At 35.5% G+C, this 26540-nt stretch overlaps 1 protein-coding gene across 1 annotated transcript in view; it reads right to left on the bottom strand.

Moving 5' to 3' along the window:
- IFT81 (intraflagellar transport 81) overlaps positions 1-26540 on the bottom strand; it is an 84212-nt gene that overhangs the window by 38514 nt on the left and 19158 nt on the right. The window contains exons 10-11 of the mRNA XM_077747911.1: positions 25175-25270; positions 16971-17117 (exon numbers count right to left, since the gene is read on the bottom strand). Of these exons, the coding sequence (XP_077604037.1) occupies positions 16971-17117; positions 25175-25270 (243 nt within the window). The remainder of the gene's footprint in view (positions 1-16970; positions 17118-25174; positions 25271-26540) is intronic.

Raw genomic sequence — 26540 nt, 5'->3', positions numbered from 1 at the left:
TCTGCTCTATGCTGATTGGTTATTATTTGACATTCACAGGACAACCTACTTAACATAAGGGTAGTCAAGGCCAGAGTAATGATGGTTATGTACAATTAAGCAATAGGTGCCATCAAAGCAGTGATGGGACCCACTACCCTGGATGAATTAGAGGAAAGAAAATACATTATCCAATGTTTTTCTTCTACTGGAAGTTTCTTCTCACTATCATTTGGATTTTAGATTGTTTCTGAATTTTCAAATTCTCACAAAAAAACAGAATGAATATATTGAAGCTAAATCTTCAGACACATTCTTTTTTTTAAAAAAATTTTTTAAATGTTTTATTTATTTCTAGGAGAGAGAGAGAGAGACAGCGTGAGCAGGGGAGGGTCATACAGAGAGGGAGTCACAGACTCTGAAACAGGCTCCAGGCTCTGGGCTGGCAGTCAGCACAGAGGCTGACACGGGGCTCGAACCCACGAACCGCGAGATCATGACCTAAGCGAAAGTCGGACACTTAACCGACTAAGCCACCCAGGCGCCCCTCTTCAGACACATTCTTAATAAGTCCTATAGGACATATTTTCAAAAATGGTGAGAAGAAAATAGGGTTTTGATAGATTTTGCCAAACTGCCCTTCAAAGGCTATTTATAGTACTTTTAATAATTGTCAATCTGATAATTAAAATGGTATTTTACTTTTTATCTATATTTCTTTACTAAGGAAATTCACTTTTTTGTCATGTCTATTATTCATCTGTGGAGATTAAAAAAATGATTTGCCTGTCTTTGGTCCACTTTTTTATTGGAGCTTTTAACTTTTTCCTGTGGATCTGTAACAGTGATTCTCAAACTTTTTGGTCTCAGAAACTATATATTTTTTAAATTACTGAAGCTCTCAAAGGGATTTTGTTTATGTAGACTGCTGTTGTGGAACATCTAAGAGAAAAGAATGGATTTTCAATTAATGGACCCTTTATTTCATAACATAAAAATCCATTCCAACTGGATTATAGACTTAAATGTGAAAGACAAAAGTAAAATTCTTCTAGAATATAGGAAAATATCACTATAATTCTGAGATAGGAAAGGCTTTCTTTTCTTTTTTTTTTTTTTGATATATTTTTTTTTTGCATGCACGTGTGCAAAAGGGGGTGGGGGGAGACACACACACACACACACACACACACAGAAAATCTTAAACAGGCTCCACACTCAGGGCAGATAGTACAGATAGTGTGGACCCTGACACAGAGCTCAATACCACGACCCTGGGATCATAACCTGAGCCAAAATCGAGTCAGACACTCAACCAACTGAGCCACCCAGGCACCACAGGAAAGGATTTCTTAAACAAGACACAAAGTGCACAAATTGAAAATAGATGAGTGATAAACTTAACTTGGCTAAAATCAAGAACATTGGTTCATCAAAATACATATTAAGAGATTAAGGATATAAATCACAAGTCAGGAGAGCATATCTGTAACACATTAAACCAATAAAGGATTTGTATCCAAAATATACAAATTAAATCTATAAATCAGTAAGTGAAAGATAAATAAATCCAGTAGGAAAATGGATAAAATACTTGAAGAGGCATTTAGCAGAAGAGAAAGGCAAGATGGCCAATAAATATAATAAAAGATGCTCAATCTCATCAGTAATCAAATCAAATTAAAATCACATTAATATACTATTTTAACACCCACCCAATTAGCAAATGTAAGTCCTTCAAAACTAAGAGTTGGTGAAGATGAGGAGGAAGTGGGACACCTGTACTCCGCTGCAGTGGGGGATTTCTCATCTAGAACAACAGTATGGAAAATATTTCATATCTGCTTAAGTTGACAGTGTGTTCACCCTATGCCCCACCAACTCCACTCCAATGAATGGCAAGGTTTTTAAATTTATCTATGGTGATGGAGCAGTTTTTAAAATTTCTAATCATTTGTGGAGTGGACACTTTACTAAAATAATAAAAATATCACATTACTGGAAAAGTTTCTAAATGTTTCTGCTCAACTTACATGGCCATGGATTAGTAACTAACAGTTTCTGGACTAGACCTGGTATCAGACAACTCTGTGATGGGTACTGCTTCAGAGCAGGGCTTCCTAAGTGGGGCGTGCTCTATGCTCCATTGTAGTCATGTGGCACAATTATTAAGTGTGTGCCAAGGCATTTATCCACTAAGATTTTGCTGCAGCTGCTAAGATATTATGAAAAATTCCCAAGCCAATCACCCTCAGCTATAAGCAGCCTTGTCCTTTTACCTCACTATGCTAAACAATGATCAACTTTTTTTAAGTGTCATGTGAAAAAAGGTAAGAAGCACTGTCCTGGAGAAACCCTGTTCACAGAAAGCCATGGGAGATATGCATAAGAATTTTGACAGAAATGCTGCAAAAGCAAAAAATTGGAAAATAAGCCACAATGAATTGTTGTAGATTCAATTGTATATATCTATATATATTTATATTTCTATAGTGGAAGTAAACAATTATAAGTTCAAGAAATAATGTAGAGCAAAACAAGCAAGTTACAGAATATATAGAATAGGGCTCCCATTAATAGTGCTTAGGAAAACAAAACAATATATCGCTTAGGGATACAAATGTCTGGTCAAACAGTGAAGAAAAGTCAGAGAATGACAAATACCTAACTTGAGATGGTGGTTACCTCTGAGAGGGCGGGGATTGAATGGGATAAAGGAGAGGCACACAGGAGCCACAAAAATTCTGTTTTAAAAGCTGAGTGTTAAGTATATATATGTTCATGATCTCATTATTCTTTACTCTTCATATATAATACAATGCACACACATATTGTTACCTACTTTTACTTAACATTTTTTTAAATTAAACATTTCGAAAAGTTAACATTAAAGAATTAATAAAGAAGACCCCAAATGTAACTAATGAACTCCAGAACAGAACAGAATTTTTAAAAAATATTTTTTAATGTGTATTTATTTTTGAGAGACAGAGCACAAGCAGAGTAGGGGCAGAGAAACAAGGAAACACAGGATCTGAAGCAGGCTCCAGGCTCTGAGCTGTCAGCACAGAGCCCAACATGGGGCTTGAACTCATGAAACCGTGAGATCATGACCTGAGCTGAAATCAGACACTTAACCAACTGAGCCACCCAGACACCTTGAACAGATTTTTTTTTAAAGAATAGAAATAATACAAGAAAATCTCCTACAACTAAAGGATATAAAATAAGATTCTAAATTACAATGGCCAATAGAATGCCCAGCTCAATGAAAGTACAAAAGAGCTACATTTAAGTTCATAATCTTAAAAATTTAGAAAATCAGAGGTAGAGAGAGAATCCCAAAAGTTTCAAGAAGAGGTAAAATAACAACAGTAATAACAATAAAAGGTCACATCAAAGGGCTGGGACTCAAAACAGCCTCAGATAGCAACAATGAATACTAGAAGACAACAGAACAATGCCTTTAAAATTCTGAGGGGGAAAAACTGTTCAACTGGAATTTATCATTCAAACTGTCAATCACGTATATGAAGACGAAATAAAGACGGTTTTAAAACAAGCAAGATTCTCAAAAATGTACCTCCCAAGTCTCCCCTTTTCAGGAACATTCTCTATTACAACAAGGAAATAAACCAAGAAAGAGAAAACTTGGGATGTGGGAAGTAGGGGATCCAAAATAAGAGAACTGTTAAAGAAATTTCCAGGATGATGACTACAAAGCCCCTGATTACAGTTTACAGTGAAATCTACAGTTTACAGCAAGCCTAGATATAAATCTTCCCAGACTGGAACAGAAGAATGAAAGGGACCCCAGAAAGAATAAACCTAAGGTTTACAAAATGTAATTAATAGATTATTGTGTGTGAACACATGCCATATTAAGATAAATTGCATGGTTCTATCAGAAGGCCTGGAGCTGGTGGGTGATAGGTACATTTAATAACTAACCAAACAAAAACAAAAAAATGAGGTCAGTTATATTTTTTTAAAGTGTAGAAGAAAGGATATGTAATCACAGTATATACTATGTGGCGCAGCTGTAAACTATGGTTCTACAATCAACACAATGAATATATTAAATGATTTAACCAAAGATTATAATTGGGAGGCTCTAATGAATGAAAGGATGGGTATGGGAGTAGGCAGGGAATGGGGAGTATAAGGGCTAAATCCTTATTTCTATGGTAGTACATCAACGATTGAAAAACGTTTTAAAATTTCAGCATAAACATGTTATTTAGAAAAATGTAGAAGTAAACACTAGAAGAGACAACTAAAGGCATTAAGAGTGGTTGCCTCACTGATGGAATCGTAAAAGATATTTGCAAATGACATTATCAGAAAAAGGGCTAGTATCCAAAATCTATAAGGAGCTCACCAAACTCCACATCTGAAAAATAAATAACACAGTGAAGACATGGGCAGAAGACATGAACAGACATTTCTCCCAAGAGGACATCCAGATGGCCAACAGACACATGAAACGATGTTTAACATCACTCCTCATCAGGGAAATACAAATCAAAACCACACTGAGATACCACCTCACACCAGTCAGAGTGGCTAAAATGAACAAATGAGGAGACTACAGATGCTGGCGAGGATGTGGAGAAACGGGCACCTTCCTACACTGTTGGTGGGAATGCAAACTGGTGCAGCTGCTCTGGGAAACAGTGTGAAGGTACCTCAAAAAATTAAAAATAGAACTCCCCTATGACCGAGCAATAGCACTGCTAGGAATTTACCCAAGGGATACGGGAGTGCTGATGCATAGGGGCACATGCACCCCAATGTTTACAGAAGCACTTTCAGCAATAGCCAAATTATGGAAAGAGCCTAAATGTCTATCAACTGACAAATGGATAAAGAAGATGTGGTTTATCCAAACAATGGAATACTACTTGGCAATGAGGAAGAATGAAATCTGGCCATTTGCAGCAACATGGATTGAATGCGAGGGTATTGAGTGAAATAAGTCAGACAGAGAAAGAAAGATACCATATGTTTTCACTCATATATGGATCTTGAGAAACTTAACAGAAGACTAAGGGGAAGGGGAAAGGGTAAAAAAAATAAAAGTTACAAAGAGGGAGGGAGGCAAACCATAACAGACTCTTGAATATTGAGAACAAACTGAAGGTTGATGGGAGTTGGGGNCCTATGACCGAGCAATAGCACTGCTAGGAATTTACCCAAGGGATACGGGAGTGCTGATGCATAGGGGCACATGCACCCCAATGTTTACAGAAGCACTTTCAGCAATAGCCAAATTATGGAAAGAGCCTAAATGTCTATCAACTGACAAATGGATAAAGAAGATGTGGTTTATCTAAACAATGGAATACTACTTGGCAATGAGGAAGAATGAAATCTGGCCATTTGCAGCAACATGGATTGAATGCGAGGGTATTGAGTGAAATAAGTCAGACAGAGAAAGAAAGATACCATATGTTTTTACTCATATATGGATCTTGAGAAACTTAACAGAAGACTAAGGGGAAGGGGAAAGGGTAAAAAAAATAAAAGTTACAAAGAGGGAGGGAGGCAAACCATAACAGACTCTTGAATATTGAGAACAAACTGAAGGTTGATGGGAGTTGGGGGAGAGGGGAAATTGGGTGATGGGCACTGAGGAGGGCACTTGTTGGGATGAGCACTGGGTATTGTATGGAAACCAACTTGATAATAAATTATATTTTTAAAAAAGTGGTTGCCTCATGGAAGGACGACTTGGGAGTGTGAAAGAGGATCATTATTTTCATTATGAGCGTTGTAGTACTGTTTTACTTTTTAACCTACATATTTGTTGGGGCACCTGGGTGGCTCAGTCAGTTAAGCGTCCAACTTCAGCTCAGGTCATGATCTCATGGTTCGTGGGTTCGAGCCCCGCGTCGGGCTCTGTGCTGACAGCTAGCTTGGAGCCTGGACCCTGTTTCGGATTCTGTGTCTCAGACCTCTCTCTCTGACTCTCCCCTGCTCATGCTATCTCTCTCTCTCAGATATAAATAAAACATTAAAAAAAATTTTAAACCCTACATATTTGTGTCAATCTATAAAAAGTGTAATTAAATTAAAAGTATAACCCACCTCAAAAAATGCCCATCACCAACAAAAACCTAACTGCTGGTAGATTTTATTTTGAATAGACTTTGAGAATTAAAATTTAAATTTACCCATAATTCTGTGTTGTAATAATGTATATGAGCAAAAAAGTCACAAATAATTTCACTTAGAACTTAATCATTAAAGGTCCTGGGAGCACTACAAGCGGTTCAGAGAGTTGTCAAGATCATGGACTTTGGAGTCAGAGAAATATTTCAAATCCTGGCTCCATCATTTAAAGTGACCTTGAGCAATTATTTTTTTTTTGTCTTTATATATCAATCAATTCAACTGGGAGAAAAAAGAAGGTAACAATACTTAGACTGATATGAAAGTGTGCGCGTAAGGCAATTAGCACAATGCTTACTGTAGTATTCAATAAATAGGAGCTCTTGTTGTTATAATTAATTATGCTGTAAGTTTAATAAAATAAAACATATTCTTGACCTAAATATCTGTAATTATTAATAACCATAATTGCCATTATTTAGTAGCCATTTCTTGAAAATACTTTATTATTGTGTAAAGGGTTTTTATAACCTCGGAGGATCAAAACATACAGTGCTTTCATTGTAAAATAAAAGATTATTTGTCTTAAATAAAACTAGGTAGTTTTTAAAAAGGATCTAGAAAATATACCAAAATTCTATAAAAATTGAATAATGATTAATAATGTCTGTCATTTTGTTTGAATATAGTTAATGAGTACCTAGAAAATAAGAGACAATTACTGTTTTTTTAAAATAGTAAAGAAATAAGGACATGTCAAGTGATTAGAATAAGCAGAAAAGTAAAAATCTAAGTGTGGTAAATGCTCTTTAGAACTAAAAAGAATAATCACTACTACAAGCAACTACAAATCTATATTCTGAGTATACACACACACACACATACACACACCAAGACTGGGAGAGAATTAAGAAATAAAAATAGATATTGTGGGGTGCCTGGGTGTCTCAGTCAGTTAAGTGTCCAACTTTGGCTCAGGTCATGATCTTGCAATCCAGGAGTTCAAGCCCTCCGTTGGACTCTGTGCTGACAGCTCAGAGCCTGGAGCCTGTTTCAGATTCTGCGCCTCCCTCTCTCTTCCTTCTCCTGCACCCTGCTCACGCTCTGTCTCTCTCAAACATAAATAAACATTAAAATTTTTTTTTAAAAAATAGAAAACTAGCCATTGTATTGGACAAGTAGGGTTATGAGTGAATTCTTTGAGGTTTCTTTCTTTTTTTTTTTTTTTTTACAAATAGTTTATTGTCAAGTTGGTTTCCATATAACACCCAGTGCTCATCCCCACAAGTGCCCTCCTCCATGTCCATCTCCCCCTCCCCCGCCACACCCATCAGTCCTCAGTTTGTTCTCAGCACTCAAGAGTCTCTCATGGTTTGCCTCTCTCCCCTTCCCCCACTATTTCCCTCCTTCTTCTCCCCCATGGTCGTCCGTTAAGTTCTTCCTTAAATGCTTGATTTAAAAAATATTTTAGTTTACATATATTTTAAAAATAATTTTTAAAGGAACTCTGGCCTAGGAGATAAGCAACAAGTCCTTGGAACATTAAGGAAAAGCTTTCTATAGTGTACTATCGCAGGTCAATCAAGCAAATTTGTCATTAAAGTGAACTATAAAGCCTTCCATTGTGCAGGAAGGCCCATTACAGCAGCCATTACTAATCATTTGGACCAACATGCATTTGTAACCTAACTTTGTCATTTAGGAAAGAATGGCCATCATTCTAAATGCTGAGATCAATAAGATTAATGCTTTATAGTGCAAGCTTCTAGCTTCAGGACTAATTTTACTCCTTTGTGATCAAAATGGAATTTGCCAGATGTTCTTTCTCTTTTTATCCACTTAATATGTTTTAGAACCTTTAATAGTAATGATCAAAATCTGGGCTACCTTTTTAAATGGACAAAGCAGCTTATTTCCTTAAGTATGTAACCATTTACAAATGCTTTTCAAGCTTATTTGGACTCGAAAGCATTATTAAACTCCAGGCAGCATTCTGGATATCTACATGGAAACAAGAATCTCTGCTCCTGCTGCAAATGCCTGAAAACTATCTGCCCAGTAATTAGCTGTGAGGACTTCACAAGACGCCATATTATATATTGTCAAGAACCACAAAGGTCTATTTGTTTTGAAGAAGCACTATTTCCCTTTTACAGAGAAAGAAACCTATGGAGAAATTCATACAACTCACCCAGGTTCAGCAAGTTAAAAAAACTGGACTAGAATGAATATTTTCTTCCTCAAATCCTGTTAGTCCAACATGCATGCTATTTTCCATTTCTTAATTAAATCACGTATTTGTCAGTTATTTCATCAAATGATTTTTAAGCATGGAAAACTACAGAAATAGGCCCAAGAGAGGCGTCAGATGAGATAACACCAACTATTCAAGAGTAGCATGACTATGCCCCATGGTCATGAGTTTTTCGCCCATTTGTCAGTGTCTTCTGGAGGGATTCAGACTTGTAGAAGACCTGAAGAGGTCGTCTTTTCATGTTATGCTCCAGTAAGTCATTTGGACTCCCTAAAGTCTGGTCTCAGAGTTGCTACTTGTTTTAAGGCAAGAAAAAATGTTTCAAACTTTGTTTTGTTAAAATGATAGTCTTTTCAAATCACTCATCATAACTATTGCCAACACAAACATACAAATACCATTCTAACCTTTTCCAAACTGTTAGTATTACATTTTTAACTTTAAATTAGAAAATCTCACCAAGCCAACCATAAGCAATGTAATTACCTATAAATGATGGCGGATGGTTAACTGCTAATTCTTTTGAGAGAGTCTGTAATAAGCAATATGATATGTGCTGGTAGAAATCTGTCTTGAATGAAACCTGTGGCACAGGAACATCCATCTGTGAAACACAGTTAATCATAACCATCCAAGGTCCTATGCTTCTATTATAAATCAAATCACCACCGCACAGCTGTTATTATATTAGAGATAATGGATTTTTCAATGGCTGTCCAAGCAGTTAACTCTCAAAAGAATTCTCTATGAAAAGTTTTCAAATTTTGAGTTGAAACTGTGGCATTACCTAGACTGCATGCATAAATACACTACTTCTACTATAGCGGATTGAGCCAAATTTATTTGATTCTGTTTTGTTCCGTCTTTCGGGAAATTTTTGGGGCCTTGGGTCCTGCTATGAACTCTAAAGAGTGTGATGTGATTTGAAAGGGTCTAAAAATATCACAGGTTTGCCTGGGCTCACTTAGAAGGGTGGATGATTCAATTACAAGTGTCAAAATTTGATTCCTAATTTTTCGGGATCTGACAGCTGCAGCAAACCTTGCCAGGATTCCCTTATCTTCACTGTGCTTCTCTTTGAAGTATTTAAAGAAGATTTCATAATCTTTGCAATTTAGCTCTAGGATTTCTATCAGTAGCTGTAGAAATGAATTGGTTGGATCTTTCTAAAGCTTCTCATAAACATTATTTGACCAAGCATATTTTTAAAGCAGTCGTAACTACAAAACAGGTGAGCTTCTTGTAACGGTTAGGGAACAAAACACAATGGATTGTATACTTACACACCATTAACCATGAGCGACCTTTCAATGCATGAAGTGCCAGTGAAAACTTAACCAGAGGTTCATTTGCTGCTATAAAAAAGTTCAGACCCAAAAGGCAGGCATTCATTTGAATGACAGCTCTAGGAAGGAGACCAGCACTGCATCGCTGGGGCTAATTTTTGGTTTGCTTTTTCAAATAATTAAAGCAGAGATTCAGAGATATGAAGGTGACTAAGACAATAAAGATCAGTAGCTATGTGAGACTATTACAAGAGGCATGGGCTCTTTCTTTGCTCATCTGAGTCTCTCTCTTAATGGAAGGGCAAAGAAAGAAATAGCAAAACTGTACTTGTCTAAGAATTAATGGAGGCTAACAGATTAAATGGCAAAGGTTTGTGGTTAGGTATCCAAAAATAATGAATCTATACAATGAAGTATCTATACAATGAAATATGCAACTATGGTTAGGTTGAAGAGTTAATATAAATAATTTTTCTTATCAACTGAAGCCTACTAAAAAGGGCCAAGACATTTTTAATATTATCACTTTTCTGATGAAAACCTACACACATCTAGATTACATTATATACTTTCAGGTTTCCGCACATTTACCAAGTGCCTGTTAGGTGCCAGGTATTGAGTACATGATGGTGAACAAGAGATAAGCCCTTGCCACTGTGAAGCTCACTGCTTTCTCAGGGGAAGCAGAAACTGAACAAGTGATCTTAAGTGTGTTATATGTTACAACACACAGAAACAGAGTGCTATGGGAGTACATTTCAGGGCCATGGGCTGTGAGCTGGGGAAACAATAACAGGGTATATATTCTGGAAGACATGCTACTTAATTATGTTATCTTTAAAAAATCATATTGACCACAGCAATGTTAATTTATTGACAACTCAGAGTCAGATGTCTGACCATTAGATATTATACTACGGTATAATACTGTGTTTTTCTATTTTTTCTCACACTGAATCCTGTAGAAGGTTAGATAATTCTGTGTAAACATTTTAAAAGCACTACAAATTATGGAAAACTAAGGTCACTTAATATTAAAATCCTGTCCAAATATTTGAAGTTACTACAATTTGGAATAATAGCAATAATTTGCACTTAGAAAATCCTAACAGAAACCACATGAGGATTCTAACCTCAGAGGGGAGTTGCTGAGTCGTATGGTAATTCTGTGTTTGACTTTTGAATTATTGCCATACTGTTTTCTACAGCAGTTGCACCCACTTTATGGGCAGGGAAACTGAGGCCCTGAGGAGTCTGGTAACATGTTAAGGTTGAAGAGCTAATAGGTGGCAAAGCAGCGATCTGCACATAGGTGTTCTGGCTCCAGAGCGGATTCTTCTAACTTCTACAGATTTCTCTTAACTTCCTCATTATGGACATGGAAAAATCTCCAAGACATTTTATTAAGAGCAAGTTGCACAATACACACAGTATAATATCATTTACATTTTTACAAACCCACAGAATAGTATGATCTACATCTATCTTTAGAGACGTAGATCAGAAAGGGCACACAAACCTGGAAGCAGTGGTTTCTCTTTGGTAAAGGGACTGAGGGACTGGGATTGGGGGTGGGAGACAGTCAAGGAAGACTTTTACTTTATGTGTATTGTTTGATTTCATACCACAAGAATGTATTCATGTATTACTTGTATAGTCAGATTTTTTTAAGGTTAAAAAACCCCCAAACATTGATCCATATAATCTTTTTTCTACTAACTGCACATATTACTTGTAAAATGTCTCTCATCCAGGTTCTGTCAAGAGTATTTTAAATGCTGGAGCACTCTACTTCACCAAAGCAGCCTGCTTCGCTACTGAAGAAAGCTTAAGTTGTAGAAAATTTTCCTTATAGTCAATCAAATATTTCTTTCTAACCATTGGTTCTAATTCTGCCTTCTGTCAAACAAACAAGAATATTAACCCATCTGTGTCAGGGGGGCCCCAAGACCATTCCCAGGTTCAGTGATTTGCTAGGAGGACTCACCTCAGCATATAGTCATATTCTGGGGTATGCTTTATTAGAATAAAAATATAAAAGCAAAACCAGCAAGAGGAAAAGGCACATGTGGCGAAGTCCAGAGGAAACCAGGGGCAAGCTTCCAAGAGCCTTCTCCCTTAATTCCTCCAGCAATGAGTTGTAACAATGCGTGTGAAATGTTGCCAACCAGGTAAGTTCATTAGACACTCCACGCCAGGCATTTTACTGGGGGGCTGGTCACAGAGGCGTACTGCCTGCCCAGCCCTCACCTAAACCCCAGGCTCCGGGAAGGAAAGCAGGTGCTCAACATAAACCACCTTCTTTGTACACACAGTTTAGGCACAGTGAGCAATTCTTATTGGAGAATGGTGGGAATCTTTCTAAAATCAAAGTTCCTGGATGCCAGACAAGAGCCAACCTTGCAAACAAGATTTTCTAATGGCAGCTTCAGGCCTGCTATGTTAACTCTTTTTCTGCACACCATCCTTGCCATAATCCTTTTGAAATTTAAATGCAATTGTATTATGTCTTCCTTTGTTGTTGTTTGTTTGTTTGTTTTTGTTCTCAGTTAATACATAATCAATTCTTTCTTTTTTTTTTTTTTTAAATATTTTTATTTATTTCTAGGAGAGAGAGAGAGAGAGAGACAGACAGCGTGAGCAGGGGAGGGTCAGAGAGAGAGGGAGATACAGACTCTGAAATAGGCTCCAGGCTCTGAGCTGGCAGTCAGCACAGAGCCCGACGCGGGGCTCGAACCCACGAACTGCGAGATCATGACCTAAGCGAAAGTCGGACGCCCAACCGACTAAGCCACCCAGGCGCCCCATAATCAATTCTTTCTATGAAAGTTTCCAGACTTTTCATCCATTTTGGTTACCTACACCTGGACTCTGCCTTGACTATGTCCTTCTTAACACACATGCCAAAACTGTGAAATAATATTCCAGGCATAATTTCACCATAAATGGGATATTACATTTTTATTAATGGAGTATAATTATTTGTTTTCTAATGCTGCATTACTCATGGGTGATAAGTTGAGATGGCAGACAGAACTTGAATTCCACAACATTGTGTTTATCATCCTATTAATGGCATTTTGTTTGTTTCAGCACAATGCTCTTACTCCCAAGATGACTTTGAATCCTACCTCTATCATCTGTCTCTTGCTGACTATTCCTTCTCGCTTCTTGTCATGTGAAAATTATTAAGGGTTTTGGAGGCAGATCACCTCAGTTCAAATCATGGCACCACTACTTACTAGCCATGTGATCTTGATAAGTTAGCATAAATCTTTCCTGTGCCTCAGTTCCCATGACTGTAAAAACCCCAAAAATTATCTTAACTCTTAGAGTTGCTCAATGAAATAAATGAGATAATGTACGTAAGAAGCCTGGCATATTGTAACTGCATAATAAACATTAATTATTAACTAATCTAAATTATTGACAAGAATAATAAACAGGTTGGTATCAGAGATGAAGCTCCATGGCACTTTTTGGGTAATTTCTCTCAGAGATGACAGCATTCAAACTTCTTTGAGAATATCAGTTCAACCAGATTTATGCTTAATTATTACATATGTAAGTCCAATATAAAAAACTTCAAGATACAGAAACATATTAATTATTATCAATTTTCAGTTATGTTAAAAGACTACAGTGTCTATGTTTAACCTTCTTATCACCTGATAAATACTGGTGTGAAGAAAAAGAAATCAAGATAGACTAGACTGGCAAGAAAGTCCCTATCACTGAGAAGATAATTTCAACAGTTCAAGAAATTCCTACCCACGTTAGAGGTCTGGCAGAATAAGAGATAAACACATTCCTGTGCTTACTGCTGTAATTAAGTAAGGCAATACAATGAAAATAAAATGTTAAAATGATAACCAAAGTACAATAAAAAAAAAAAAAGGAGCATTTTTTAGACACTTCATCTTTTATTAATAAGAAACATCCAGGGAATACTAATGAGAGTCTAGTGAAGCACAAATAGCCCCTTCATCTGCAAACAGAGGAGGTAAAATTCTCAGACGAAATGTAACATCTGTAATATTAACTTTAATGGCAGTAGGAAGCATCAAAATGCATACTTCAATACCGAACTTTAAAAACTGCTAGCTGACCTCTAAAAAGAAAATGACAAAGGTACATAAATTACTATATGTATAGTATTTAACCTCATTAACAGTCACATTCCTAAATTTTCCAAGAAAAGATTAATCAACCAACCACATATGGATAATCAAGGAATAAAGGTTTATACCCAAACCAATGGCTGTCATACAGTTTCTATCAAGCTAAAGTTTCCAGTTTGTGACTGTCAGACTCGAGTTCAAATCCTTACTCTGCAACTCACTAACTGTGTAACTTTAGGCAAGTCACTTAAACTTCTCTAAGCTTATTTCCCCAATTACAAAATGCAGATAATGTTTACCTCACAGGTGTTTCGAGAGAATTAATCAGAATATGCTACATGTGCATTTTACTGTGATTAAACATACACAGAATAACATTTATCATTTTAACCATATTTAAGGGTGCAGTTCTGTGGCATTAGGTATATTCACACTGTTGTGCAACCATCACCAATGATAATGTTTTTAAAGACTGAGCACACAGTAACTGCTCAGTGAATAGCAGCTAAAATGACTCTGATTAGTGTTATCCCATCCTCAGTCTGTGTAAATCATTTAACCATAAACAGAAACTCTTTCATATTTATTTCTACTGAATTATACCCAGTTTGGGAAATACTAATTTCAAGTATTAAGTTATAAACTGTATTCTTAGCTTTCAAACTCTTCATTCAAGTGACTGACAAAAATATAAAAATATCAAGTGCTAACACTTACTGAGCACTTAACATGTGCTAGTGCTATTTTAAGCTCTTTTCAGGTATTAACTCATTTAATCTGCACAGTAATAACTCCAGGAGGTATATAGTGATAATAGCCACATTTTACAGCTGAGTACAAAGAGTTTAAGGAATCTGCCCAATGTTGTCCAGCTGGTAAGATGACAAAGCCAAGATCTGTACTCAAACAACCAAATTCTAGAGCCCATGCCCTTAACCATTCCACTGTACTACCTCTCACACAAGCAGTGACATGAGACCCATAGGAATGACTTCCAGATGTCAGATCTTATATATGTTGACTGAAAAGCTCTGACATCAATTATTTTGTGTGTTCTTCATAATGACAACGAAGAGTAACCATCCCCATTTTATAGACAGAAAAGTGATTTGCTCAAGGTCAACAGGAACAGGTGAGAGAGACCTGGACTCCAGCTTGGCCACTATTACCTACAAGTGCACCTACAATCTCCCTGAGCTTCACTCAGCTGTAAAATGGAAATAGCAGGAATAAGAATACAAGAAGTAAAGGAGTGTGTGTTTGCAAAGCATCTAGCACAGAGCCTTGTATAAAAAGTGCTCAATAAATGTTAGCTGCCCCTTCCTCATTCTCCTATTTGTGACCCCTGCTATAGCAATTCTTTACAAATTGCTACTACTTCTACAAATTGCCACGCTACTACTTCTCAATACCCTCTCACCAACTGTGTTAACAGATGGGTGGCAAAAAAACATGATTTTTTGGTGATTACCACATGATACCAAATGAAACCTCAGCGAAGTCCAGCTATATTATATAATTTTAAGTATAACAAACTTCCTCCCTTTTGTCCATATGGTCTGCCACTTTATCAAAGTAGAAAATAAAACTGGTCTACCAAGATTTGTTCTTTACAAAATTATGCTTAATGTTCCCCAATACCTTCTGTTCTTTTAGGTAACTGCCAAATAATTTACTTGATTTGTTCTAGTTTCTGACCAGATATTGTTTAAAAATTAAGTTGACCTTATCATTTCCAAAGTTATCTTTTTCCTTTTAAGAAAAGTATGCCTTTTTCTGTCATCAGACACTTCTCCTATTCACCATAATTTATCTAAAATAAAACCTAATAGGTTGGCAGTATGTTCTATACCCTCACATATGCATAGAAAGAATGTCTAATACTGAATTTATAGGCACTATTCATGCCAACTGTAGCCATAGCAATTAGTATTTCTTGTCAACTGGGCAGCATTTTCTTAAGACAAAAATGGTAGGAAGTAGCATGGTCTCTTAGAAAACAAAATTGCTGCATAATTAACCCTTCCCTCCCCACCCACCCCCATAGCAAGGATGTCACAAAGCACTCCCTGTTGGCTTCCAAGTAACATTTAAATTATTCCTATCTCTTAAAGCAATCTGGAAGTGGATGTTAAAAGCCAAAGGAATTTTCAGTAAAGTGCTGACTGTTGAAATCTACTACTTCCCAAAAGGTAAAGGCATATTGGGAGGCTACAATCAGAAGCACCACAGAGAAAAGTGGTACCATGGGAATAACTCTTGTGTTTGGCACAGGGAAGGCTCACTGCCAATTTGTAACAGTATGAATTCTGTAACTATTCAAAGCCAAAAATGAAGTTTGGATGTGAGCAGCTTTTCAAAGTAGCATTTGCTGAGGCCTAGTAGCTAAGTAGCTAATATAAAATAAATAAGCTGCAAGGAGTGGTAAAGTACAGACAATGTTTAGGAATTGGCATTTACGATAGACATATAACCTATACCTATCTCTTGATTTGCTGAAAGCAAGCAAGCAAGCAAGCAAGCACTGTGTTTCAGACAAGATATTCTGCTTCATTCGAAATTCATTCATTCTTGAGCTAATTTTGTGAAAATGAGATGGGGAATTATATTTTTGGTGCTTAAATTTAGCCATATATATAAATGACAATATTACTTGTCCTACTAATCTCATGAGTGTGACAGAAGGATAAATGAAATAACAGCCCCTGAAACATTGTTTAAAAAATTTAAGTATATAGCAACATAAGATATAGTTGTATTTTTAAAATTTATAAGCATCTACAATGAAGTCATTTAAATGGCACCAGTCTCAGTGGCCAGATACACATTACTGACAAATAACTGAGTGATGGTATTTTCTCAGCCCTTTATGGAATTTCATTTATCAAGGAATATGAATTGTTTTACCTGTTAATTCCTACTCATTTTGTTTTACTTTTAAAACTTAATACTTATAATAAATAAATCTAATATAAATTCACTTAATTAAAAAGGGAAAATTTGGAATATTATGTTGTAAAATCACTAAGATCTATGTCATTAACATCAAGAATTTCTTAATACTATTGCAAAGATTTTTCAATTTTAAATAAATGGGTTTTATAAAATAAGATGAACTTTCCATTACTGACATTCAAATCAAAAAAGTAAAACACATGAATGGTTTCAAACAAAAGCAACACTCATAACTTTGTCCCATTAGATACTTCAACTTACTTCATCTCCCTTCAAAACTTCGGCGCCATCAAATTCACTGGTCTGATTTGTCTTCAATGACACCTCTCTCTCTAAGCTGGCTAACTTCTCCTTCGTTTCCTGAAGTTCCTCAGCTTTGGCTTCTTTTTTACGAGAAATGATGGATGCCTAATTGAGTATTAAATATGAATGTGAAATTAGACATACAATCAACTTTCTATTACCTTATGAAATTATCTAATTTTTAGATTTTCCCAAGGTAAATTTTCAATATCTGGTTGGCTTCTCCTAACCAATACTCTATTACCTGTCATCATTAATTATATGTTTAATATGAGCATGTAATGTATATTAAACATCAAACCAAAGACATTTTGGAAGACAAAAGCCCTGAAAATACAACTATATCGGCAGAGAAACAAAAATAGTATAAAAATACTATTAACAATAATATTAAAAATATTCAAACATGTCAGGTAACACTCAAATGTTAATGAAGATACTTTCTAGGTAAGTAAACAGAAGCTATCACTAATGCTAGTGTTTTTCTGCATGGTAGCTTTCCTTACACTAGAGGAAAACAAGAATGTCTTATTCTCAAAACTACAACACAGGTTATCTTACCTAAATTCAATAGCTATACTTTTAAAATAAAATGTCAAACATCTATCACATTTGGGGCATTCTAATAAATGAAGTGCGGGTTTAAAACCAAATATTATGACTCACCAGAATTATGCAAATGTTTACACAATCCAAATGGCTGCTCTCAGCCATGAACACAGCACTTTCTATTACTTAGCAACTCTTGGGGGATTTCCTCAAATGAACCACGGCTGTACTACTGTAAGTAAAACATTGCCAAACTGTCTTCTTAAGTGACATAGTATATTTTCTTCACACAAACTTGACAGGAGAGGGGAAATCTCTGATATCTCTAATAGAAACCCTTTAAACCAGACTATTCTCTCTGTCTAAAAAAAAAAGACAGATCACGAAGGAATGTTTCTCTCTATAGAATTATTCCAGCCAAAGAGAGAGAGAGAGAGAGAGAGAGAGAGAGAGAAGGAATGATAAGAGTACCAGAAGCATACAGGAATTGATGGTATACCTCCTTAACACAATAAAATAATAAATATAAACCTCAGTCTCAAAGCCTAAAAATTTGACAGGAAAAGTTGGAATTTCCTGTATGTAGTATGTGATATACATAGTATATGATTATATACCTAAAAAAAAGAGAAGAGAATCCATGGAGAAACTATAGTAAACAAATCAATAGTATTCATAGACAAATCAGTCAGAAGACATAAGGGAAGAAAAGCCCTCGATTATAAAAGCAAAAAATAAAATATGCAAGCAAGAGAAGTTCCAAAACTTTGAGGAAAACGCACACTCCTGAAAGACAAAAAATATAAACTTGAACAAATGGAGAGACATAACATAACATGTTCTTGGGTGGGAAGACTCAAATATCACAAAGATGTAAGTTCTGAGGTATAACTGATAACTATAAAGCAAACCTAATAATTAAAAAACTATGTTTTTTTTTTCAAGAGCTAGGCAAGTTGATAATAAAACTTACTGAAAGAACATACAAACAAGAATTATAAGGAAAACCCTGAAAAAGTAGAGCAATTGGAGGTGAAGGTGGCTACTTTTATTATTTATTTGAACTTGATTATAAAGCTTCTATAAATAAGTTAATATGTGTGCCTGGACAGGCCAATGGAACAATAGAAAATACAGAATAAATCCAATAGCATTCTTAAATTTAAAATAAAACTCGGGGCACCTGGGTGGCTCAGTCAGTTAAGCATCTGACTTCGGCTCAGGTCATGATCTCACAGTTCGTGGTTTCTAGCCCCGCATCGGGCTTTGTGCTGACAGCCAGCTCAGAGCCTGGAGCCTGTTTCAGATTCTGTATCTCCCTCTCTCTCTGACCCTCCCCTGCTCACACTGTCTCTCTCTCTCTCAGAAATAAATAAAAATATTTTAAAAAATTTTTTAATAAATAAATAAATAAAACAAAGACACAATCTCAAATCCATAGGGGAAAAATGGATTTTTTACTAAGTGATATTAGGACAACTAGATAATTGGATAACCATATACAATAAATAGCATATAACCAGAAAAAAACCTCAATAAATCAGAGATTTAAATACAAAAAATTAAATCGTAGAAATCCACAAGGAAAACCTGAGTAAATTTCTCTGTAACTTACAAGAGGGAAAAATGTTCCTAAATATGCCTCAAAACCTGAAATAATAAGAGAAAGAACTATTAAATTTAATTTCATCAAAATGAAGAACTTTCCCATGGTGACATAACGCCACCAAAAGCAAATTAAAAAGGCAAATACCAAGCTGGAGGAAAATGTTACAATTATAAACCAGATAAAGAGTAAATATTTCTAATACATAAAGAAAAAAAAGGCCAACAACCCTATGGAGAAATGGGGATATGGACATGAAGGGGCAATTCATAGAAAAAGAATTAAAATGACTGTTACTCATGTAAGAAGATGCTCAACCTTGTTTACAACAAGGTAAATGAAAATTAAAACTATCACAGGATACCATCTCTTATCTACAAGGAGGGCAAAACTCTAAAAGTTCAACCTCTTGGGGAGGCAGTGAGGAGGAAGGCACTCTCTTGCATTGCAGGTGGGAACAAGAAATGATGCAACTTCTATGGAGAGGGATTTGGCAATATCTAACAAACTTACATACACATTTGCCCTTTGATGGAGCAATCTCACTTCTAAGACTATATATCCTAAAAATACCACTGGCAAAAATGTACAAAGACATAGGCAAAAATCTGTTCATGGAAGCATGATTTGCAACAGCAAAAGAACAGCAGCAACCCAAATGTCCACCAACTAGTGACAGGCTGAATAAAAGGTAGCATAACCACTCAATGGGGAACTACGTACTGTGAACCAGATTAAGCATACCAACAAAGACGGCTATGATTAAAAAACAAAAACAAAAACAAAACAAAACAAAACAACCAGATAATAACAAGCGTTGGCAAGAATGTGGAGAAATGAACACGTTCATACACTGTTGGTAGGACTGGTTTGGAAAGAGTCTGGCATTTCCTCAAAATGTTAAACACAGAATTATCAAACGAACCAGCAATTCCATTCCTAGGAATATACTCAAGAGAAGTGAAAACATATTTTCACACAAACGCTTGTACAAAAATGCTACTGCTGTATTATTCATAATAGCCATAAGGTAAAATAACCCAAATTCCCATCAACTGATGTACAGATAAACAAAATATCTATCCATACAATGGAAGGTTATTCAGTAACAAAAAGAATGAAGTACCTACTCATGCTACAACATGGATGAACTTTAAATTTTTTTTAATGTTTATTTATTTTCGAGAGAGAAAGAGGGACAGAGCATAAGCGCGATAGGGGCAGAGACAGAGGAAGATGAAATCTGAAGCAGGTTCCAGGCTCTGAGCTGTCAGCACAGAGCCCAATGTGAGGCTCAAACCCACAAACCATGAAATCACGACATGAGCAGAAGTCGGACGCTCAACCGACTGAGCCACCCAGGTGCCTCAACATGGATGAACTTTAAAAACTGTGCCAAGTGAAAGACAGCTTGCTGTCTGTGGGTTTGAGCCCCACATCAGGCTCTGTGCTGACAGCTCAGAGCCTGGAGCCTGCTTTGGATTCTGTGTCTCCCTCTCTCTCTGCCCCTCCTCTGTTTGCACTCTGTCTCTGTCTCTCTCAAAGATAAAGAAACACTAAACAATTAAAAAAAATAAAAGTGATTGTGATGATGGTTGCACAACTCTGTGAATATACTAAAAACCACTGAATTATGCACTTTACAGGTGAATTATATGGTATGTGAATTGAATATCAATAAAGTTGTAAAAAAAGGAATAAAGATTATTCTACTATTTAGCAGCATATATTAAGAATTTTAAAAAGAAAAGTGTGTATAATATGATCTTCTTCTCTCAGAAGGGAGATATGTGAGTCTATGTATATATTATTATTTTGTTTTGGATTTTACTTTTATCTTGAGAGAGAGAGAGCATGTGCACATCTATGAGCAGGGGAGAGAGGCAGGAGAAGGGAGGGAAGGGGAGGGGAGGGAGGGAGAGAGAGGGAGAGAGAGGGAGGGAGAAGGAGGGAGGGAGGGAGAGAGAGAGAGAGAGAGATGGAGAGAATCTTAAGCAGGCTCCACACCCAGCACAGAGCTCAGTGTGGGGCTTGATCTCATGACTAGAAGATCATGAGCTGAGCTGTCATCAACTGAGCCATCTAGGTGTCCCATAAATAATATTTTTTAATGGAAGAATTAACTTTAATTTTTTAAAATTACCTATAAGGGAAAAAAAGATTAGGATGGATAGCATAGTAGTAGCTGCTAGAAATTTCTTTGAATATTTTTTGTTTATTAGAATTGACTTGGAATCATGTAAATATCTTGAATAATTATAAAACTAATCCCTAAAGATAAAAATAAACATATATATGTATCCAGTTTAATATGTGGCATAACCATATAGAAGAACTATTCTAAGTGACTTTAAAACAGTAATTTGTATATTTCTAGTGGCATATATCCTGAAGATAAAACAAAATAAAGTTTTCAGCAGTAATCATATTTTTGGTGGTAGTATTATTACTTTTATTTTGAAACTGTTGTGTGTAAAGTGTGGATTAAAGCAAATAATGGATTTAAATGATGGTGGTGTTACAGAGAGCCAGAATTTCCAGTGTGGGATAAGGAGAAAGATGTGAGATTGATGAGGTTAAGCAGAAGCCCAGTAGCCTTGAATTAAACTGGAAGGGTAAGCATGAGCTCAGGGTGACATTAAGAAGACAGGAAGAAAAAAAATATTTCCTAGCTTTGTGCACTAAAAAGATCTAAAAATGATGGCCAGTCAAGGAGCAATGAAAAGTGCTAATACCTAAATTTCAGTTGCTATATATAATTTCCTAATGAAACAAATCAGGCTCACAGAAGAAAGTCTAATTCCAAGCTGAGAGAAAAACTATAAAAGATTAACATCGAAATGTTCTTATCATACCAGAAAGCAAGGATATTATCAAAGACAAATAGAATATCAAAAAGGAATCAGAAGTTAACTTGAAAAGCCTCCTAGTAGCCAAAAATGGGACAATTTGAGCATCATCAAGGAAAATGTTTGAAGCTTATCAAATATAATTACATCTACGATTCATAAGGACATTAAATATCTAGATGATCTGTCCTCTGTTGTAAGTGGAGTATTAAACCCCTGCAATTACTGTATTCTTACCAATAAGACTGCTTATGTTTGTAATGAATAGTTTTATATATTATTTATATAAATATATATTATATATTCGGAATACTCCCGAATTTGGTGCATAAACATTTATAATTGTTAGCTCTTTTTGATGGATAGACCCCATAAATATTAAATAAAAAATCAAAAAATGAAAAACTAACCTTAACTGATTACTTCTGTTGGAGGATGAAAATGAGGTGGAGGAAACAAATTCTTTTTTAAAACTGATAAATAAAGAATCAAGCATGTACCTGCCTTTCCTATGTGAACTATAGTTCAGTTTAACCAAAGAGTTGATGAGAGGTTTTTCTATAGAGGCAGTCTAGCTAATAAATGAAGAAGGAATCACAGTATCAACATTTTAAAAAAACGTTTATTTCTGAGACAGAGAGAGAGAGCACTAGCAGGGGAGGTGCAGGGAGAGAGGGACAGAGGATCTGAAGCAGGCTCTGTGCTTACAGCAGTGAGGAGGATGTGGGGCTCCAACTCACAAACCATGAGATCATGACCTGAGCCAAAGTTGGATGCTTAACCGACTGAGCCACCCAGGTACCCCAAGTATCAACATTTTATAAACCCTAATGAAATTAACGTATGAGCAATGATAATCAATGGCTATTAACATTCCAAAAAAGAGACAATTAGGCATTATCACCTCCAAATGGAAGTACATAATGCTACCTAGAAAGTATTCTTGCCAAAAAAATATCAAACCAGAATTTTTCAAGCTTCTAGTTCTAATATAAAGGAAATACAGGAAACAAAGGAACATGTTAAAAGAACACCATAGGGTCTTGATCTGTAGAATACAAACTACAGAAAATGTTATAGGATGAATAAACAAGTTTCTTCAATAAATAAATTGCACAAAAATGATTAAACAGATAAGTAAGTGGGAAAGAGAATCCATAGATTAAAACAGACTTAAACACATCAATCAAATGCAGTGTATGACTCCCATATGGATCCCAATTAAAAGGAAGTAGAAAGAAGGAAAGAGGGAGAGGAAGAAAGAAAGGAAGAAAGAAAGAAAGAAAGGAAAGAAAGAAAAAAAAGAAATCAAGGAAATGTGAACACTGACTAGATATTTGACAATATTAAAGAATTATGACATTTTTCAGATGTAGTATCCTGGTAAGTTTTTTAAGCATTTATTTTTTAGAAGTAAATTCTGAAGTATTTATAAGTGATATGAAGTCTAGGATTTGCTTTAAAATAATTCAGTTGGGAGTGCCTGGGTGGCTAAGTAGGTTAAGCGTCCAATTTCAGCTCAGATCATGATCTCACAGTTCTTGAGTTCAAACCCCACATCACGCTCTGTGCTGACAGCTCAGAGCCTGGAGCCTGCTTTCATATCCTATGTTTCCCTTTTTCTCTATGTCCCTCCCCTGCTCATGCTCTGTATCTCAAAAATGAATATATGTTTAAAAATTTTTTTTAAATAATCCATTTGGGTCTGGGGGTATAGATGAATCAGGAATGGCCATGATTGCTATAGTTGAGGGACACATGAGGGTTTATTGAACTATTTTCTCTACCTTTGTATTTGGTTGAAGTTCTCCATTACAAAAAGTTTTTTAAAATTTTAGCATCCTTGAAAAATGCTTTGTTATGTAGCTCAACACTTTCTGAGGTTATAGAATGCTCATCCTACTAAATTCCTCCTGCCTGGGGTCTTTTCAGATAATCCACGGCTTTCATTTGAACCTTTAGCCTTGAAATACAAGACAACATTTATACCCTCAGGATCTAATAGTTGTGGATAAAATAATATCTTAGCCCTAAAATTTAACTTATTCTATACACCAATAGTGAAGCAGCAGAAAGAGAAATCAAGGAATCAATCCCATTTACAATTGCACCAAAAACCATAAGATGCCTAGAAATAAACCTAACCAAAGAGGTAAAAAAATCAGTACTCTGAAAACTAGAGAACATTTATGAAAGAAACTGAAGAGGACACAAAGAAATGGAAAAACATTCCATACTCATGGATTAGAAGAACAAACATTGTTAAAATGTCTATACTACCCAAGGCAATCTACACTTCTAATGTAATCCTAACAAAATACTGCCAGCATTTTTCACAGAACTAGAACAATTCTAAAATTTGTATGGAACCAGAAAAGACCCCAAATAGCCAAAGTAATGTTGAAAAAGAAAACCAAAGCTGAAGGCATCATAATTTCAGACTTCAAGGTGTATTACAAAGCTGTAATCACTAACACAGTAAAGCACTGGCACTAAACAGACACCTATATCAATGGAACAGAATAGAAAACCCCAGAAATGGACCCAAAACTATATAGTTAATCAATCTTCAACAAAGCAGAAAAGAGCATCTAATAGCAAAAAGAGAGTCTCTTCAACAAATGGTGTTGGGAAAACTGGACAACAGCATGCAGGAGAATGAAACTGGACCATTTTCTTATACCAAACATGAAAATAAATTGAAAATGGACTAAATTGAAAAAGACTAAATGTAAGAAAGGAAACCATCAAAATCCTAGAGGAGTATGCTTGCAAACTACCTTGAAACCTGAAAAAACATATTGTCTTTAATTTATTAAAGATTATAAATATTTTGATTTTATACCACTTAAACTTTCATTTAAAAAATCAAATTCCGCACTTACAGATAAGCACAAATAGCTCTATCACCACAGTTGGTGGAGGCTAAGGAAACTAAGCATTATCAGGTGTACTGAATTTCAAACTCAAACATGTGTCTTCTGTGGTTTTTCCACAAATTCTTTGTTATAATCTGGAGATTAGCAATAACAGAAGAACATTTATTCTTAACTTCCTTCTCATTTTAAGACTATCTACCACAGAGCCTAAGGTATTTGTAAAGATGTTCACCAATAAGATTAAAGATCTAAATATGAAAGCTGAAAGAGTGGTCTTACCTGCTGCCTGTATAGTGAGAGTTTGCCTTCAGTTGGTTCATTTCTCATCATTTTCTTTTCAATCAGCTGATTTATCTGTGTGTTTATTTCATTTATCTAAAACAGCATGAAAGTAAAAAAAGGTTTAAACTCTCCCTATGATTACATAAACTAAGGGACATCTGGCCAAACCAAGCTTTGAATTTACAGTTGTATGTGTGTGTGTGAGACAGACAGAGAGAGAGAGAGAGAGAGAGAGACCACAAATGGGGGAAAGGGAGACAGGGGAGAGAAAAAGAGAATATTAAGCAGGCCCCACGCTTAACAAAGAGCCTGATATGGGGCTTGATCCCCCAACCCTGGAATCATGACCTGAGCCAAATCAAGAGTCAGATGCTCAACTGACTGAGCCACCTAGGTGCCCCTGAATTCAGTTCTCATCACCAGTGATTTCATGGGAGGAACAGGTCCATTAACATTCTAAGTAGGTTATTATAATTATTTTTAGAAACAATTTACATTTCATAGTTCGTGATATATATTTATATACTTTGATTACTTATATGGATTTAACCATCCATGTTGAAATTATCCTATTCTATGTGAAATTTTATACATTATTATCAAAAAGACAATTTCTAAAAATCCAAAGTTACCCCTCACCTAGGTTGTGACCTTCAAGTCACTGCAAGTAATAAAGAAAATCCAGACTAACATTCATGAGGGATTTAGTGCAAGGAATTCATGAACTTGGGTTCATGAATGACATCTAATAACCCTTCCTGTTCTAATGATCTGTGATTCTTTGATAGCTGTCATTTATCTTATTCATTAATCCTTTACCAAATGTAATAAAATAAAAGTAAATAAGCCAATAGAAGCATATAGTCCCTCAAAAAAATAAAAAAAAAATTACATGGCTTTCAGTATATCTATCCCTTGAAAAGACTAGAGCACTCCTGTTAATTCTATAACATTAAATTTGAGCCAAATGTCACTTGGACATCTAATTTCTTTAAGTAAATTAAAGGAAATAAAATGGCAAGAATTATGTATTTAATTAGAGTGGCTATTAAGCACATATTATGCATATTAAAGGATTAGTAAGCCAAAATCTTTCAATAATTGTTATACCATTTAATTGTTGTTTTTTAAAAATATATATCTGATTGGTGCTTTATTTCTATGGAACAAAAATGGTATAATATAAAACCAGGTTCCAATGAACATTATAAGAAAGTTTAGTAATTCCAAAGCAGGCATACATAAAAGGCAAATAAAAATATTAGCTTCATTTTTTTCATTTTTCATAGTTTATTGTCAAGTCGGTTTCCATATAACACCCAGTGCTCATCCCAACAAGGGCCCTCCTCCATGCCCATCACCC

This window comes from Crocuta crocuta, unplaced genomic scaffold (assembly GCF_008692635.1).
Source record: "Crocuta crocuta isolate KB4526 unplaced genomic scaffold, BGI_CrCroc_1.0 scaffold29, whole genome shotgun sequence".
NCBI classification, from domain to species: Eukaryota; Metazoa; Chordata; class Mammalia; order Carnivora; family Hyaenidae; genus Crocuta; species Crocuta crocuta.
This window is presented reverse-complemented; position numbering and strand designations above follow the sequence as displayed.